Source organism: Rhopalosiphum maidis, chromosome 1 (assembly GCF_003676215.2).
Source record: "Rhopalosiphum maidis isolate BTI-1 chromosome 1, ASM367621v3, whole genome shotgun sequence".
Classification (NCBI taxonomy): Eukaryota; Metazoa; Arthropoda; class Insecta; order Hemiptera; family Aphididae; genus Rhopalosiphum; species Rhopalosiphum maidis.
Genome location: NC_040877.1, coordinates 35,222,846 through 35,243,901, shown reverse-complemented (window position 1 = coordinate 35,243,901; position 21,056 = coordinate 35,222,846). Strand labels below are relative to the sequence as shown.

The 21,056-nt window shown below is 30.2% G+C and overlaps 1 protein-coding gene across 1 annotated transcript; it reads right to left on the bottom strand.

Annotated features, from left to right (window-relative positions):
* Positions 1-640: 640 nt before the first annotated feature.
* LOC113549398 (nose resistant to fluoxetine protein 6-like) lies at positions 641-20,295 on the bottom strand. The gene is made up of 15 exons (XM_026950674.1): positions 19,252-20,295; positions 8,220-8,392; positions 7,791-7,969; positions 7,534-7,709; positions 7,417-7,464; positions 7,177-7,344; positions 6,968-7,061; positions 6,294-6,422; positions 6,045-6,210; positions 5,889-5,968; positions 4,028-4,123; positions 3,809-3,938; positions 3,564-3,738; positions 3,186-3,328; positions 641-1,253 (listed from the first exon to the last, which is right to left on the bottom strand). Exons 1-15 carry the CDS (start codon positions 19,994-19,996, stop codon positions 1,128-1,130), a joined length of 2,628 nt encoding a protein of 875 aa, XP_026806475.1. The 5' UTR covers positions 19,997-20,295; the 3' UTR covers positions 641-1,127.
* Positions 20,296-21,056: the final 761 nt, after the last annotated feature.

Genomic DNA, 21,056 nt, shown 5'->3' with positions numbered 1-21,056 from the left:
ACTATTATGCTTGTATTACAAATTTTTGGCTTGGCATAATTATTGTTCTTAACATTTATAGAAACAAAACTTACTAAATAAAAAAATTTCTAATGTCTAGAAATGGCTTAAAGTTAGTCTTAATATGACTGTACCGTCTATACCCACATTTGTATATTTAACATTACTATGCTGAGAAAAATATGCTAGGTACCATTGTAAATGTGAATAATATTAATAACTGACATAAATCACTCTAAAATTAAAAAAAATATATTAAATTCCCTAGATTTACTTCATACTTTAAATTTGATATTGATTATTAGGTCAATTGACTAACATTAAATTCAACAGATTTCAATAGATTATTCAGTACATACAATTTAGTATATTATGTATTTGTTAAGACAGCGCATGTGAGTTATGATGTCCATAATTTCATGATGGGGACTAAGTAAATGTTTTATAAATCATAATTAATAATATTAAAAAAAAATTTCATTAGATATGATATTATATTAGGTAGGATTCATTAAAATAAATTACATTTTACGTATATTTTTCAAATGTTACAAATAAAAGATACACAATGAAATTATATCTAACAATATTTTATGATTTAGGAAGCAGTGCATCATTATCATATAGGTACTTAAACATATTATCTACTGTCAAATTATTATAAATTTGTTACATTAAATTAACACATAGTATTTAAAAAAGATGTGTACATCATATGAATACCCTAATTCGTAAATAATAGTTACAACATACTTCATGAATCAATAACATTTTTAGTCCGTAAAAATATAATTATTTAAAACTAAAATCGTTTATTTATTTATATAACAACAATTATTAACATATAATATAATAATATGTCATATTATTAAAACAATAATCAACACATAAATATATTATAAATTAATTTATAAATACTCTGTTCACTCTCCACAATAATTATGTAGTAAATACTATTATTTTAATTTGCGAATTTGTAGTCTGTTGTCGTGATGAGAAAAACGTGTTTTCGAGTATGTCGCGTTGGTGGACGAGTCACGAGTAATATACAATAGTAAATAATAAAATAAAATAATAGGCTGAGTCGCATAGACGTCAATGAAATGAAGTACAGAAAACATAAATGATCAGTGGTTGTTCCGTTTAGTGGGTGACACGAGTTTCAGCAGCGACACGATCGGTGCTTCAAATGCGATTGAAAGGATAAACGCAAAAAGGTAAGACACGACGATTTGTCCCAAAAACAAAATTGCCTGAAAACCAAAGAAAAATTTAAGTATATATTTACGTATAAGTACATTTAACTATACAGTATAGGTCAGAGATGGCGAACTTATGACACGCGTGTCACAGAGTGACACGCGCACACTCTTTTAGTGACACACGCAACTGTGTAAAAGTTTGTCATTCAAACCATGGATGTGGGAATTTTTAAGTTTAAAAAAAGGTTATCAAAGTAGTATTGACACGCAGGGAAAACAAGATCAAACCAAAATTTTTATTTGACACGCTGGTACAAAAATGTTCACTATCCCTGGTATAGATGGTCTAATACCTATTACCTATATCTAAGCAAGGTCGGATACAGTGGTCATAAACGGGGAGGGGGGCAATTTGTTAGTTATCAACTAAAAAAAGGTCATCATCTTTTTCAAAAAAAAAAACTTCGTTGGAATGTATGATACTTTTTTTTGTGAACGGGGGGGGGGAGGGGCAATTGCAACCATTGTTCTCCCTTGTATCCGCCCTTGTACATAAGGTATCTAACCTATTATATTCATCAGTTCACTTATTATTATTCCTATCATATGTAAGGATGAATAATCCAGTGTTTAACTGGGCTTTAATATATTAGGTGTATTAAACTATTAAATTAATTTATTTACCAAAACCGAAATCATAACCTAATATTTGCTTGTTTATTTACAAGTCTTAAACATTATTTTATGGCTTAGAAACAAATCGTAGGTATCCTGGTATCCATATCGTTAAATAATATTAAACAAACTACATAAGAGTTTAATACTTCATCATAAAATAAGTGCTAAATTTGTTTGAAAAATATAGTTTGATGACAATCGTGTGATCATAGATAGGTACCTAGGCCCGGATTAATACAATCGTGGGCAAAGCTGTTACTGGAGAAGGGTCCAGGGGTCCCCAAGATTTTTTTAAAAATAGAAATATTTTATAGTGATGAATAAAGTTAATTGACTATACATTTTTAGTATTTATATTTAAAAAAAATTTTGAACCCCCCTTCCGAATTTTTTTCAGTTGCAGCCATGGCCCTAGGCACATTGCTTTTAATTCCTATGCGCTTATACAGCACTACGGTGTCCAGTATTTAAATGGATATAAAACCTTTTGTTTAGGAGAGGAAGTGCTGAATTTCAATATGTTAATCCTTTAAAAACAAAAAAAAAATCAAATCTAAACTTTTATATGATAATAATTTTAATAAATCTTAAAAACAATTAATTTTTTTCAGTCTACAAATATATATATATATATTAAATTGTTAAAACCATAAAAAAAACTCATTTCACGCCAATTTGAATATTTCTTTATCCTTCGTATTTAAGTATTAAACAAGATAATTGTAACAAAAAAAAAATAGTAGCCACACATTTTATTTTTGTAGGCCCCAAAAATATTCGTAGACCCTAGGCACAGTGCCTATAGTGCCTATGCGCTAATACGGCCCTGTGTTCCTAGAGTTCACAATCTACGAAATAATACTATTGGGTTATTTTTGTAGCCAAGATAATTCTATCAACATTGACAACATTGACAGTACGTCGACATGATATTATAAAAAAATAAATAAATATGAAATTAATATAGGTACTTTGTATACAAATTCGAGAAAATATATTTTTAATTTTTATCTAATAATGTACCTATGTTAAAAATGTATTGCATTATTTCTTTATTTTAGAAGATTTGAAGGTTTTTAATACTTGGATATTTGGTTAATTAAATCATCGGTCCCCCAAAATTACACCATTGGATGGATCAGATCCAGAACTCGTTGAGTAAATATTTATTCCATGACGAAACGCTACCCATTTACAAGTTTAAAATACGCACTCAAACTTTGGTACTAGGTATGTTATAATATATCTAATTAATACTAATTATACTAATGTATAATAATAAATATTAATGTATTGTGTACGTACCACAGTCTCCACGGTCAGGTGGAGTGGAGTGTCTCTTTTCATTATCACATACCTGATGATGATCGGATGAACTAGGTAAGCGCAATAGGTTGTCCGGCTGAACGGTATTAATATTTTGCAGGACAATAATTTGTTTATGTAACCTGTGGACAGGATAATAACATCGTTGTTACATATATAAGTGATGCAATTTATTATTATAATTGGTAAGTATCGATTAAAAATGTTTTCAGTCGTGTACAGATAGTGTAAACCTGCAAGTGTTAATGGTGTTAAATGATGCATTTAAACGTCGTGAACAATAATTATTACTGTTAAGAAAACGATGGACTGTGTGGGTGTGTTGCACTTGGACGTTTGAAATTGCATGTGACTTACCCCCATGTCCGGTAGCGCAAGCGATCACTGTCCACGATAAGCATAGGGCCCACAGAGTGTGACTCAACGAAGAGTACGCGGCTGCCGCGACCGGATGTAAATCCATTTGATGGAGACCGAATATCAGACTGCAAAGCACCGCCGACGAAACGGTCCATCCCGTAATCACGATCAGCTGCAAATAGTAAAACGCGAAAGTGATATAGCTGTCGAAAATCGAAGCAAACGCTGCCTGTAGCACTCACCGTGTTCATCTTGATTTTGCACTCGGTCTTGAACAGCAGCCATCCAATGGACATGCCCACGAAATACGGCCCTAGTCTCGTCCACGGTTTGTCATAGATTTTGTCGAATAGCGCTAACGGGTCGTCAATACTGTAAACAAGCGTAAGTTATATTGTTCGTCATATTTAATCAGAACAAAAATTACAAAAGAAAAAAAACAATTGCTACCAATCACTCACTTTGGCATGTGCTTGTTGGTGTATGCTATATATCCGGTAGTGAACCACGATGCGATCGTACAGAAAACTAAAATAACTGCAGCTGCTTTGAAATACCTAAACAGCCAATCGGTGTCGTGAGTTTTCAAGACGTTCGTAAATTATTATAGTACTTTAGTCTAATTTGTAAAGATACAAAAAATATAATATGCTTCTCGATAGCTTCATTATTTTTCAATCTATTTGCTGATGTTACAACAAGTGTATTTATTGGTGTAGGATATTTAGTAATTTTAGTTCTTTCAAACTCAAATCTGATAAGTTATAAGTTATAAGTAATATTATTAAGAAGACACCACACATCCGTTAGTTGAAGGGGTTTGATATAGGCAATAATAGTGAACATTTTAAATTTTAATTATATTTAAATAAAAAGTGGTCCAGTTTCAGTACTATAAATGATAATTGTTGTATAATAACGACGTGATTCAGAAAAAACGGTTTCACACGGTATAAACTTTTGAATATAACATTTACTGTAAATTTACCACATTTTCACACTATATAAAAGATAACTTTATCCTGTAGTAGAGTTCTTATATATATGATGTAAATAAATACTCACTAATTTGTAATAGTCAATCGAAAAAAAAAAATAAACAAAACGATTAATCGTTAACAATATATTATTTACATTGTCTTTAATATGCTATTACAAAAAAAAAAAAAAACGTAATGATATTTAATTTGTATTCTTGTAACTACAAGGATTAAATGATTAACTATTTCAAGTTATATTGCGATTTGTGGGTGTATCGTTGAATAAGACTATTTTAGTTTTGAGGTGTACAATTATTATTATTTATTACCTATATCTAAAATCCAATTTTCTATTATTAAGGTTATAATGGACAAAACATTAAATTTATCATTTACTAAACAATTTGTATATGTTTACAATAAATGTAAGTGAAGTACGATGGAGAAATATGAGTGGTGACTTGTTGATGGAAATTCGAATTGTGGGTAATTTATTGAAGGTTTTTTAATGGAATTATATTATACGTATAAAACGTACTTATTTGGAATAAAGTTAATAAAGAATTTCAAAAACATTATTACAGTATTATTTTGTTGAGAAAATTCTTGTACCTATGTAGATGATAATGATGTGTACCTATAGTTTACCTAACTTAACTAGTTGATTATTAATTGAGTTTTCCGAAGTATTTTATCCATAGTTTTTCACCTTTGAAGGAAATGTAATTTTATTGAATCATATTTCGAGTAGGGAGTACACATACACATACTGTATATCTATTTTAATGTATATTAAATTAATGGTCGTTTTGATACAGTTATTAAAAAACAGTGATCAATTGTAGTAACTAGTAATCATAACTCAAAAAATTGTTAAGTATACGGTAAATGATCTATCGATGAACATGTTATATGATTGTAACTTGTAAATCATCTATAATGTCAGGTGATTGGTAAAGGAAATCTATCTATTTGCATTTCAAACATGAAACATTCCAATCACTAACCTTAACCCTTACCTTTACAGAAAATATTAATAATTTAAATTAAATGGTTTATTTTAAATTTGAATTAAATTAATTTTTATTTATTACTTTCAGAATCACTTTTCATAATAACAGCATATTTTAATTTGTTTTACTGTTTTTAATTGATTAGATTTTTCTTTAATGGCCATTGGCCATTAAGACTTTTGAATGTTGATCATTCAAAGATCTACTATTTTATAGGAACTTCAATTTGTTCAACGACGCAACGTCGTATTCCTGTACAAATAGTCTATCATTTGTCTTATTAGATTATTTTTTATTGTTTATGTTTAATTAATTGTTTGATCTCTCACCGAACAGATAGTATAAGAAGAATAACTCCCAGTATGTAGAATTGTGTGTCATCTGCCAAGTACCAACTCCAAAGCATGCACTGTAACAAATACCGTAATATTATTGTTGCGTTGGGTGACTGTATTAATGCATTTTTTAGGTAGCTTTTTACTCACCATGTCTTGAACGGGGAACAGAGTGTTGATGTACAACAGATTTCTCCACCAATATTTGGGGCAATTTAAGTGGTCGTCTGTCGGAGGGTCGAACACGGAATTGTAATGGAACCATTTCATTGTCAGTTGTACGACGCCCAGAGCAAAGAAATACGGTGCAGTAAGCCTGAGTAAACATTTGAATATTTTCTTATTAAAACGAATAACAAATTATTACAGTCTGCACATAATTTTGAACGCGCTATTAACCTGCAGAATCGGTAAATCAGCAGTCCAATAAACTCGATAAAATTGGATAAAAATCCTGTGGTTTTGGTCAGTTTGTTAACGTCCACTTTTGCCGTGGTCCTGAAGTAGAGGAATGAAACCAAAAGTCCGCTGTAAATACAACACCAAAAAGTTTAGGTCATTAATAATATTCTAAACGTTTTCGTTATGAATTGATTATAATAAGTCGATCGTTATATAGGTGTTTTTATATTTATTAATTGCGTTTAGTGTCTTCAGTGTCATGAGAAAATACGTTGAAAATTTAAAGGTACACTATAGGTACAAGTTAATGCTCTTAACACATTTAAAAAAAAATACTCAAATAATTATCTATTAAATATTATTTTGGTAATACAAAACAAAGTTATCGTTTTATAATAGGTTAATTAATATATAATTCCAAAAATGATGTATTGTGTCGAAAGTATCTATTACTTTCGACACAATAGGTACATAATTTGGATGTATGACGAATGAATTATTGATGTTACTAAAATAGTTTTATGAATTTATGATAAATTAATAATAATTTTAATCACGATTTAAGAAATTATTACCAAACAAATAAGATAAAATTAACCATATGAATATAAAAAATTATTCTATACCAATAAAAGTGTATTTATATAAATGCGTAACAACACTGAATTTACCTGATGAAGAAGAAAGTATCTACTGAAAACGTCGCTTTGTTGATCAATTGAAATAACAAATGCCGTTCGGCCGTGGTACGGAATTCCATGTTGTCTACAACAAATATTTATTGTATGAGAAATGTTGAACTCGCATTGCATTTATGATTTATGTATGTAAATCGTGATAGACGACGATCAACGAATGGTGATCAATCGAAACTATTTACCCGAGTATTTAAATGAAACGATACACACGTGACCCAATACGATCCAAACCATGCTCAATGATCGAAGACCGTGTACTGTGGATATGGTGTCTTCACCAATCGACTTATCGCATATTTGTCTTAAGTTTCTTCGCACCGAAAACGCCAGCAGCATGTTCACGGCTGTACCTTAATTAAAACGCAATTATAAATCATTAAGATTTGTCATTACGCAATAGGACTTTCGGCATAAGTACTTACAAGTCATCGGCTGGGCTTTAGATAAGTTCTCAGAACTCTTTGAAGATTCTGCACAACATATAGAAATACGTTAGAATAAAATATAATTTATTTAAATATTCAAAAACCCAGTCTTACCCGACTCCAAATCGATTTTGGAATGTTCGGAGAGCGGCTGTAATTTGGCACTGCTGACAGCGTATCTATAATTGTCAAACATGAACCCGTTCATTTTGTTACTGTTGTTTTTTTCTAAATACACGTCCAAGCTTGTTCCTATTATCAGGAACACCGCGGTCGTGGCCGATATTATTCTATAAACGGGAAAATATTATGGTTTGAATAGAACTTCATCGACGGTTGAGCCGCCTCATGGGGCGAGAGGGGGCACTTACACGAGGAGCCAGAAAACTCTGTCATTAAATAAGTCGTAGTAATCATGAGGTGATTTTACTTTGGCAACTTTGACATCTCTTTCAGGGATGTCTTGATGTAGTGTTTGATTGACCATCTCGTCTACGTCTTCTTTGGAACACGAGTACGGCATACACAATCCTAAGTGTTGATACCTCTCCTGCTTACAAATGTATGTGTAAGATAATTATGAAAGTAATTGGTAAAATATAAACAATATTGCGAAATAAGTAATTACAAAAAATACTAATAATAATTTATATTATCCTTTGATTATTACATTAATTGTAAAATAATAATCAAAGGTATAAGTACAATTGTATAATATTCTACTATTTATGAATACTAAATAGAATTAAAATACAGAGTTCCTTATTAATATTTTATAAATTAAGTAAAATCATATTTACCGTATAATTAATAGGTGCTTTTAAGGCGATGTATGTTTTTATTATATTGAATCCTAGTTTGAAAGGTAGTTCTTTATCATATTCTGATATTTCTGTACACAAACTTTTCGATCCTAACCAGAACGTATTTCCCCAGAAATAACCACTGCTGTAATGTCCACTAGCATCTGACACTAAATGCATAAAAAAAAAAATAATAAATATAATATACATTTTGGAAATATAGTTATATTATAAGTATATTATTATTACGTCAATATAATAATATTATTTTTTCTTTTGCTAATTTTGCTCAGTATAAAAATTATGTACTTAGTGTTCTAACTGAGACCCTACAATAGACAATTAAAACCTGTATTTTTCTTATTTATTTTCGTGATATAATTTATATATAATTTTAAATTTTTAAGTTTTCTTTCTGTTTTGATATTGTAAGAAACATTTTTTATTTTATGAACTCAAATAATTCGCATACAAGCTAATGCTTTTAGGATAAGTTTGCAACTTTTGCATGTACTGATCAAATTTAATTATCTCTCTTTAATTATCATTCATTAATATTCAAGCAATAATAATGTAAGAGATGATGTCTACTTGCATCCTTTTACGCTTAAATATAATTCAATAATAATTTAAGGTTGAGACTACATTAAATAGTTTTTTACGTACGTTTTTTCTGTAATTTAAATATATATTTCAGTGTTAAAACTTCAACCAATATGAAACATTTAACAAAAATTAGTTATACATTTTATATTTTAGTTACCAGTTTTGTTTTACTTCATTTTTATCAAGACTCTCAATTATTCATCAGTTCATCACAAATTAAGTCGTGTTACTGTGTCTAATATTTTGAATATAAGTTTAATTGTATAAATAATAATAATAATTCATAAATAGTTAATAAATAATTATACGATTTAAATAAGATAAATAATAATTATTTATTTATAATAATTTAATAATTTATAATTGATGATGTATAAAATGTGATAAACATAAATATTTTTAATTTTATATTTTGAACGATAAGAGAATTATCCTGTTGAATGGTAGATTAGTGACATATGGTATGTAATATTAATTTTACGAAAACAGAACCTAATTATTTTTGATTTTTTTTTAAATTGCATTAAAATGTGACTTTTTTAACATTTTTCTAGAGTTGAAAGTCACATTGATTTAGTAAAAGATTTGGTACGTTTGTTATTTGAAATTAAGTTTTTAAAGTTGACCTTATATTCTGAAAGTGTAATAATAAATTATTCCAACACTATACCTATAGTTTATAAATTAATTTTAGTTTATTTAAATATAATATAATTGTATATAAAAATTTGGATTTTTTTTTTCAATAATATTTGTGGATTTTTTATTTTTGTTCCAACATTTATTCTTACATACAGAAAAAAATCTATGTAATTTATATGCGCCCATTTAGATATTATTAAAAAAAAAAAAAAATGTAAAACAAAATAAAGGCTAGGTACCTTTAAGGTATAAATTATTTAAATTATATTCATTAAATTGATGCTTTTAAAGCTTCCTAGATGAGCGATTGGCTCTCTTTGTTGTTACTACTGTCTACTTGTATATTATATATATACAATAAAATTTCTTTTTTTCTTTTATTTTCTTCTGATTGTATATATTTTAATCATAAAGCATTTTAAAGAATAATTAATATAATATTATATTATATAGTAAAAAGTCATATAATGTGGTTACGTGTGTACGTCAGCCGTTACGATTTTCTAAAAATATGTTTATATTTATTATATTAAATTGTTAAAAATTAGATGATGTTACTACAAAATAAATTAAATTTAAATGTTTAAAAAGACAAGCATAAGCATATTATAGTAAAAAATATTTCGATATGTTTTGTTCTCACGATGATTATAAAAGATACTTCAGCTGAAGTGCTCAAACGAGTTTTTATAGTGTTAACACGAGTGCGTATACCTATGTGGTATTCAGCTTTCTTACTACAGTAATGAATATAAGTATTATTGCGTATACTTATTGACTGCAACTCGTGTACAATATGATATATTTTAAAATAGTTTCAATTTTCATACTACGGAATTAAGATTTTTTATGGTTTTAAACTATAGCAAAGAATAAACGAATGGAAATTTGACCTTACTGTATTGTTGTTGTATGCTGTTTAGTCAATGTTGTTTTGATTGTGTCGCGTGAACACATATGTTTTTATACTTACGAGCTACGTCTAATTTATTAAGTAGTTGTTTATCTATAAATCAATAAAAATATATCTTAATAATTTTATAATTTATATAATATGTGTAAATAACTAAAACCCATCGGATAACACACACATTTATTTAATAATATACTATTAACTATTAAGTATAATATTTATAATATTATTTTACCAGTTTCTTATTCAATAACTTGTTTAATTTAACAAACACATAAGTAATTTATTTTATTATATAATATAAGCTATTCCTAAAACCTTTAGTTTAATTATTTTTATTTAATTATATATTGGTATTATCTTGTAAAAATTATTTACAAGAGTTACGTGTGATAAAATAAAAAAAAATCCAATGAACATTAGACTTATCTTTAAATACATCTTGATATCTTAGTGAAGATTTTTAATTAAATATTAAAAATATTCAAATAAATCCTATAGGTTCTAGGATGGCTATTTCAGATTGTAATACAAATATATCGACGCTTTCCGTTACCAAATATACATGATCCAATACCGCACAAATTTATTAAAACTATTACAAATTGAAATTTAAAAATATTACATAGAATTAAATTCAAATTTTATAAAGTCAAAATATACAATCCAAATTAAAAATGCGTGTGTTACATCAATATAATTAAAAATAGCATTTATATGTAAATAATTTGTAATAATAATGTAATAATTTAAATATGAATTTATTGTAGATACCTATATTTTTTTTAAATTTAAATTTTTTTTTAACATATTCTATATTTTTAATAAATGTTAGTATTATTATACCAAATTGGCTTCTCGTTCCTCATCACATTTCAATGATTATTTGTATAAAAAGTTTAAACATTACATTTAATTTATTTTAAATTTTTAGTTTGATTGTTCGAAGACTAAAAGCTGACTGAAAACTCACTACAAATTTGTACATTATGGATATAATTTTTTACAAATAAAGCTTAACAATAATATCACACCATCTCGTTTAAGATATATTTATTTATCGATAAGCAACGATAATTGTAAAAATTATACTACTAAATTTGTGAACGGTAATGGGATATCCAGTATTTTAAAATGTGTATGCGGTTTTATCGCATGCGTATTTTGCGCATTTGTGTGGTAACGGGCGACGCCCGAATATAATATTATCTATGCATGCACTTGAGTAATAAATTATTTATTATAACCATGTGTATTAATAAATATGCTATAATTATTATTTATGTATCATATATACCTTAAAGGTTTATTTAAATTTCAAGATATCAATTAATATATTTAGCGATATTTTAACGCTTCGTATAATGTTTTCTAATAAATTCAGACGTCGGAGAATGATGTATTAAAAACATGTACACTTATCTGAAACGAATTTTATTCAAGTAATATTGTTTATGTTTTTTTGAAATAATTTGTTGTTCATAAATATTAAATTTAATGATTATTCATTTTGTAAATATTAAAAATAATAATCTTTGTTATTTGTTGATTTAGTTACATATTTTTTTTATAGATTAAACAATTAACCAATCTTTAGAAGGATTAAGAAGTGCCCTTACCCCTAAAATGTGTGTAAATGTGCCTTTTTTGGACCCAAATTGGCCATGGTGCCCTGCTGTGAATAACACGAAAGACAGAACAAAAAAATACTCATCGATAATCAATTTTACGTAGACCGAGGTGCCCCTAGGGCACCGTGGTCCACAGTTTGGGAACCACTGAATTTTAAGGTAATATTATAATACAATTTATAATGTGCTATTTAAGGTTTTAATATTAATTAAGTAGCTAAAAAAGTAAAAAATAAATTTTTAAATTAAATATTTCGTAAGACATTTGTGTAGATGTTTTCACCAGAATCTTGTACGTCTGGGAGTGCTGAAGTATGCAATGCACTATTGTGGGAGTGTTCTGCATACTTCGAAAAATAAGTCTGTGCACGCCTATATATGGTGTTGAATACACTGTTGTAAGTAATATGCGATCAAAAAGAAGATGGTGATGGATTATTTTTCATATACCTACACTATTTTGCGTATTTTGATAATGAACATAATTAATGATTGTTTTACTACTGTTGCTATTGCATATTTATGTATCGGCGTACAATCAAAAAACATCGTTTACCGACAGCCACGGGAAGTATATCCAGTAGTATTCTTCCTATAGGCCTATAGTTATAGAGAACACGCGTGGACGTCGTAGCAGACGTTATCGGTTCGTTCATCTCGTCGCGAACCGTTGGATGTGTACATCATGTCGTTTTATTATTTTAAATTTGAAAAACGAACAATCGTCCCAAAACTCTATATCAAACGTCGGGGAGCTTTCAGTTAATTCAAAAATCGTCAATTTAATGTGTATTTTTATTATTGTCTTAGAAAAAATACATATTATCTAACCTAACCTACAACGATAACGATGTTAAATAAATAAATAAAGAAACAGATGCGAAAATGCATTGGATTTTTAAACTGGTTTCCGAGACTTAATAATATTGCAAAACACTGAGGAGTCAAGTTCGAGGTCGTCTACTCGCATGCACTTGTATTGTAACATTCATAAATAAATAAATTATAGGTAATCGTCGTATATCCTATAGGAACACCGTTCTTGTTGGCTACACACGTTAATGATTTTATTATTGTGAATAGTTGTTGTTATTTGTATATTATTTATTAAATAATTCGTCTCGTTGTGCTATTTATAGATAATGTATTATAATACGGATATATATACGCATACCTACACTCTAGGCAAAATCGATGTGCTCGTATCTTTTATTTTTTCTCTCGTTGATGAATGAAGTGATATATTGTACATATTTACATCATTTTTGGTACCTAGATATTTCGACGTAGAGATTCGATTGTGAACAATGTATTATTTTTATGGCAGATCGGATTTGTATAGTTATAGTAGCGATAGAACCATCAACTATGGAGTATGCATAAAAAGACGTAATCAAAACAAATATAATTTAATATATGTTATTTGGTTAATGGCTTGATGTACATAACAATATTATAGCGTATTATTATACGTTTATATGGTACATCCACTCGTGGGTGATGGTGTTTAAGAACCAATTTATAAATTACCATTTCGTAGAAATGAACTAATTTATTCACACTACAATACTCTACATATCCGCAAAAGGTGTTTGAAAGAAAGTTTTTCGAATTATATTTATTTATGGATACGGACTCTTTATACATCCTTATTTAATTGTTTGTGAATACGTAATATTTATCTGGAACGATAAGTGATAACCCAAACGGCACAGTAAAATTGGCCTGTGAAAGCCGTAAGTCGTAGTTGTAATGTTCGTCGAAATGATCTGAATATATTTAACATTTTTTTTTAGATGACCTAACCTATTTATTTATTTACAGTTTATACTATATAGGTTTATATAATTTGAAGTCGATAGGTTAGTTTTTATCTTAAAAAATGCTCATCTTACTTTTGCAGGTGAAATAAATTCTTATCATTCATATATGTATATTGTAAATACAATATACGTTTAAAAGTATTAAAAAACCATGAAGGTATAATATAGGTATTTAATTTCAGTAATAATTGTCGCGACCTTTTGGCTCTATTTTTCTTTTTTGTTATGTATAAAAAAAATAATAGAAAATGCCTATTTACAAAAAATAATAATAGTTTGAGTATGGTTGTCAAATGTTTCGAAGATATTATAATAGTTCTATGAGAAAATATTATCTTTATTATTATTCATTATATGTATACTTTATTATTGTTCATGATTTTTAATTTATTATTGGCACTTGACAATGATTAACAAATAAAATATATTTTTAAATATGTTCTAACTTACAATTTAACTTGAATATTTTATCTTTCAGTATACATGATATTTTTTCCCAATACCATGGACGTGTCGTATTATTACGTATTTATCAGCAGCTGAATATACATTATTATATTTGTTATTTAGCAATTTGCAGATCTCATCACTCGACCGATTGATATCGCTGTGGCCGGTGGTATAGGCGATTGTTCGGTTCGAGTTCGTTCTGCAACCAATAAATGCGATTGGCCGGAAAATTGTTCACTCATTGTATATATTTGTTTACGTTTAAACGAAATGCCTGCAGTTAAATATTATGCGTAAAAAAAATATTATACCTATGTCCAACGCACATTACGGCTGAATTTCGTGAATGGGAATTCCGATCGTGTTTACACGGACAAGTATGAAAAAACATTCAGACGTAAGACATATACAAATCTAATATAATTTATGCGTTCCGTAGATATATACAGAGTGAATTTTTTTCGCTACAATTATCTGGAATAAAAGTATTTACGTTCTTCAAAAGTATTTACATCAATTAAAGAAAGTTTTTTTTTGTACTTTTAAATGACAGCATATGTATTTATTTCATATTCCAAATATATTTCGATTTATAAAATTTCGGACTTTTTTAGTTACAATTCATAAGTATTTAAAATTTAGATAAGTGGATTAGTGGACCAACATTTTGCAGAGTATCAAAGCAGTAGATATTACTTCATTCTACTTATTTATACTTTAAATACTTTTAACTCATAATAATACTCGATAAAAAATTGATTTTATTATATTCAAGTATTCAAAAAAATATTCTGCTTTGAAGTAAGAAAATGCCTGTTGCCATAAAAAAAGTGACAGCAAAAAAAAAGAACTATAACGATAAAAATACTATAAAATAATAATAAAATATTGTAAAAACGTAATTGGTTTTTGTAATATATAATCAGTGTCTGTCTTGTTTGATGCATGAATATGAATCACCCGATATATTATTATTCGATATACATAATATACAATAAATACATTACCTATATATTATATATTGTCTTATAATATATATATACAAGATATAATGTATATTATCGTATGTCGAATCGCGTTCGATTCGCGTCGAATATACGTCGTATACCTACACAACGGCGCCGCTGCAGCACATAAAAATAAAAATATAAGTACATTATAGTATTATACGCACTGACCGTGATGACGACGGTGACACGCGCCATTTGAAACGGGGTCCTTGTTAATTGGCTACACTTTCGATTTCCCAACCAACCCGGCCCACGAAAATCGAATTACCCACGGCGGTGGGTCGCGGGCGGTCACACGCAATAATACAAGTGTCGAAGTGCGCGATCGGTTTCGCTGGAGTCGTTTCTATATTATATTATTATAACACATCCGCGATTAAACGGCGTCTGTTTGTTTTTTTTTTTTTAATTTTCCGACACAACGCGCACAATCTCTTACAGTTCGGTGACGAGTATCTACGTAACGACGATGATATCACCTACAAAATGGTACTTGATTTCCGCCCTGACGCGTTTATTATAATTTATAAACAACGTACCTAAGTTTGTGGGAAGACCATTGGGGAAATAAAAAAGTTTCAAGCAAATAACTCAATTGTTTACCTACGGATCTATTACACATTTTTTACCAATATTTTTTTTTGAGTTGCAAATACTATCTAATGGCGCTCAGAGGAATTTTGAGAGTACATGATGTACTTAACAAAAGTATACGTGCTCATCACCTACCCTTTTTTTGTAAAAAAAATGTTCATGTTGTGCTCGATAATTATAATGCTTACAAAAAATGTATCTAAAAATATTGATTATTTTAAGATAGTTTAGTATATTAGTGATTAAATATTCAAAAAAATCAGTGAACTACTATGTTTCACATAAATAAATCATAATGGTTAAATAATATACTCTTCCTTGTTCTCTGTGACACTACAGTAATTGAAACTCACCCGCTCGAGAACAGATGCAATTTTAGTATTTGGTGTTCTGCCTGATGGATACTACTGAGATTATCCTCTATGCGATTTGAGACGGGGCAATAAGTATTAAGTATAGTTTTCTTAGCCCTTACATTTTGTAGGGACTAAGGTTTTAAAAATAAATGTTATAAAATAACAGATTGGCAAACATATTTATGAAAGTTTCATAATTTTATGCTGAAAATTATAAATTATAATCAAGTTTTTTTAGTAAATCGTATACATTTGAACGTGATTATTGAAAATATTTTAAAAATACTTAACGCGTTCAGTGGGTTTTTAATTGAGTTTATATTTTAAGACTTTTAAAATTGTCGTGTTGTATTGTACATTGATTCTGCCCGGGATTATGAACATTATATTATGCGTCCATAATATGTGTATGACACAATAGATGGACGATGATAATATTATCTAACCTATTATTTTATCCTGAGAGATCCGACAGCATTATAACTGTTATATTATTGTATTGTGTGCCCAGTGCTTACTATATATTACACAAGGCCGCATTGGCCGATGACCTAAATATAATTATATAGGTATAGCGCTCAAATTGAAAAAAAATAAAAGAAGTGGGGCTCTTAAAAGAGTCTATAGACTTGAAAAATTAGTGGCACTTGAAGTGATTAGAATCAACATAATTTTGGTGGGAGGAGGGAGGCGAAGTACTTCATATCTTGAGCGACCTGAGCTATGGATCTTAAAACCAATAATTACTATGTATGGGAGTATGCAAAATGCAATTAACGTCTACTTATAAGCGATCAAAATAAATGCATATTAACCATTGCTGTAATATTTTATCATATCTGTATTGCTACCTATATAATTTATATAGCGGTAGACTTAAATAGGATTTATTTAAATTTATGTTGTATCTATGATTGTAGGTCGTTCATCTTGTTTGATTAACGTGATAAATGTAAGTATGTTAATACAGCCAAGACAACATAGTAACAATAAATAAATATACAAATGAAAAATTGGTAAAATATTAAAAAAATGTCTTTAGATAATTTTATTGTGGTTTTGGTTTGTATACAATATTATGATCTAGCTATACAAGCTTATACCCGCGAGTTATTCATTTTAATCGAGGTTCAAGTCTCGCATTAAACGAGTCAATATATTTTAAACTTTTGAACAAATTTAGGTTTTCTTAAAACACCAATAATTTAATCCATTTATTAGGTTTTTACATTTTTTTAGCAGTCGTCCTTATTAATAAAAAGTCTTATTCTTGTTACATTACGGTTATTTTGAAACTGACTATGTAATAGCTAGTGTTGATGAAAAATATTTATTTAATTCGATTATTGTCTTTTATTACATTGTGATATTAATATTTTATTTTCTTATTTTACAAAGGTAAACAATCCACATTCCCAACCAAAGTTTCAACAAAACAAAAAAAAGTAATTATTCTTTAGTGTACCTATACTTTTTCAACAATATATCACATAGTTATAATTTATTAAATAAATAAATATTTTTTATTTATTTACAGATTTCACAATTTGAAATATTTAATAGTTGTTATCAATTTCGAGTAAAATTTATTTTAAGTATAATAATAAAAATATTGTTTAATTATTGAGCTATCATAGTTTTATACTAGTAGCTAATAATAAAAAAAAAAAATAAGAAAAAACTTATTTATTTTATTTCAAATAAAAGTATTAACTGAAAATAATACGCATAGATAAATATTATGTTTGTTTACAATACATTCATGAGTTTTATTATGTTTTTTGAGACTTATGTAAATGACAATAAAGGTTCATTAAACATTTAATATATATAAATCTTAGAAAATTTTACCCGACCACCAACCAGCGATTGGTTCATTAAGTTTCATTAGAAGTTAATATAGTCAAAAACTTTGTTCTGTAGTTAAATCAAGACTAAAAAGAAGAAATTGTAAATGAGCTTTATTTTTATAAACGACTATTTTATGGTCGTAATTTGTAATTAAGTATATTTATTATGCTGCCCTATACTCTTTTTTTAGAACGCAATATATTTTTTATTTCTCATTAGTTATTAGTTATTATTTATGTATAACTATTAATTCATAAATAGGGTTACGTGCATTTTAATGTAGTAATAACATCAAAGATATTAAAAAAATACAAAAAACGTGCTAAAAAAGAATAAGTATGAAAAGTGTAAAATACACTTTTTTATCGTTCGTTTTGAAAACACTGCAATAGTGTATATTTGGAATTAAAAACTAAAATACACAGCCTTATATAGATTCATGTCTAATACATTTATTACCATGTAGATTGTAGGAATATGAATAATATAGTTAATTTGAGTGGTTGTTTGTTATTTGATTACTGTTGTTAACAATATCTTATCAAAAGTAAATCAATTATTATTTTACAGTGTTACGTTTATGTTAAGACATTTTTTATTATAAGACCGATTTATATACACTTAAGAAAATACATTTCTTACCGAACACAGATAATGTCGTTACTTTAGTTGAAAATAAATTAATTTGTCATAACATTATAACTAAAGACACTTAATGTTAACTTCTTAATGCAAATTTGTTTGTGTCACAATTTTACGCATATTTACGCTTTACGGATGGCTGGCCTATTATAAAGCTTGTATGGAAAGTTGAAAATAATTTTAGCACATAAACAAGTACCCAATTAAGTATTTTATGTACTTTTAACAATTATTAAAAAAAAGGTATAGCACTTCTAACATATTATTCATTAAAAAAAAAAAAAATTGTTCAAAAACATACTGAAACAAATTGCTCTTTTACAATTTAATCGGCATCTAAAAGTATTTTTAAATAAAAAAAAAAAAAACGTAATGTCTATAAGTGTACCATCTATGTGGGCGCCTAATAAAAATCGAAAATTATCAATATTTAATTTGACCGGTAATATTTTAACGAATTTTAATACGTAGGGGTAGTATGAGTTATGTAACGAATTAGCAGTGCACTTACTTTTGAACGCCCACATTTTGCCGTTGCGTAGTGCCTCCTGGTACAGTTGCACGTGCTCGGCGCACTGTGGCGATACGGCCGGCGTGGCTGTCCACTCATACGGGTCCCAAAATCGGAACAGCTCTTCGGGACGGGTGACGTTGCCGCCCGACCACCCTCTGCGGTAGCTGGACGACCGCACGTACTCGGGGTACTTGACCGACCGCTGCAGGACGTGGCCGACGGGACTGGTGCCGGCCGGCGAAGCGTCATCCGCGGCCGCGTCGTACTCCTCGGCGGACGCGGACGATTCGCTGGTCTCAGCCGCGGCCGGTACCGGTCCGGCGTCGGTCAGCGGCTGGTGGTCCGCGGCAACGTCGTCCACAGATTTACCGCCGTCGCGACCGTGGCTGTCCGAGTCTTCGAACACCACAGAGTCCTCGAGATCCTCGTAAAGTTCGGACACCCGGCCGCCGTCAGTTGCACTTCCGTCGGCGTCACTGGCGCCGCCACCGCCGTCGTCTTCTCCGCGGTCACCGCCGGTCAACTCTCCCGAATCGGCGGCCCGACCGCTGTCGTCACCGCCGTCCTCCGCCGGGGACGACGCCGTAATGGCCGTTGAGTTTCGAGACGTTCCGACGTCGTGCAATCGACGTGCATGCTGTTCCGCGGACGTGCTGTTTGTCGTCGCCGGCGTGGACAGGGACGGCCGCAACACCGACGCGAACATCAGCGCCCAACAGCATGACCAGAGTAACGTTTTCATGGCGTGCGATTTCGTGTGTATACACCGACTCGCGTGCTTGGGGACACGTACACGTGCGACAATATTGTGCAGACCGCCGAACGGCACTTCGTATAAGTACGCGATGCGATATAAAATATGTAAATCGATATCGTCGACACTATTATTTATCGCTGAGCGCTACGACGACCGTGCCGCATCAGACGTATCGGCAGACTGATACGCGTCGCGTGGCCGGATCACGTTTGCTCGAGGATCTGTAAACGGGCGGCTATCCGCGGGCTCGGTATTTTCGTTTTGCGCGCGCAAACCAACGCGAGCAGAGGGAGGCGAGGCCGCGGCCGTTGATCGTCGGCGTCTGTCCGTCCGGTTAGAGTTCTGGCGGACGGGCTCGTCGGATTTCGGGGGCCGGGGCACCGCCACCGCCGCCGCCGCCGACCATTGATTCTCGCGCCATTCGTTTACCACCACTCTGTTCGCGGTATGTGGTATGCGTACTACGCGGTTCCGGTTGTGGCTCCGTGGGGTTTTTCCCGAACTTGACAGTTTGTGTTATTATAACTATCGCACAGAATTTTTTTTTTACTGAAATAAAAACTATAATAATTATTCACAACGGTCTCGATTACAAGCTCTCTGATTACGAATGATTAACCGCACGACGGTATGTGTGTACATTGGCAAATGGTGCAGGTGTAGTTACTATGTTGTTGAGTGTCCGTCGTAAGCTGTTTGCTGGTTTCGTTGACGGTTATGGTCAGTGACCATCGTAATGTAAGTATAATACAACCGTCGCAGTACGAATATGAAGTGCGCGTGCGAATAATTTTAAGTTTTCTCGTACACACATATAAAGAGCAAATACAAGGGCGTTTTTGTTGTCGCACGAGGCTTATGACAATCAGAACAATGCGCTATATTCGAAAAGCACACGTTTGCCATTGGCCAACGTGTTTTCATGACTTTATATCTCACAAAAACCATCGCATCGCACAATGCTTGCATATATTAAATTACCGGCGTATAGTATACATACGAATGATATAATTTGTAACGACACCACCACTGTGGCTAGTTGCAG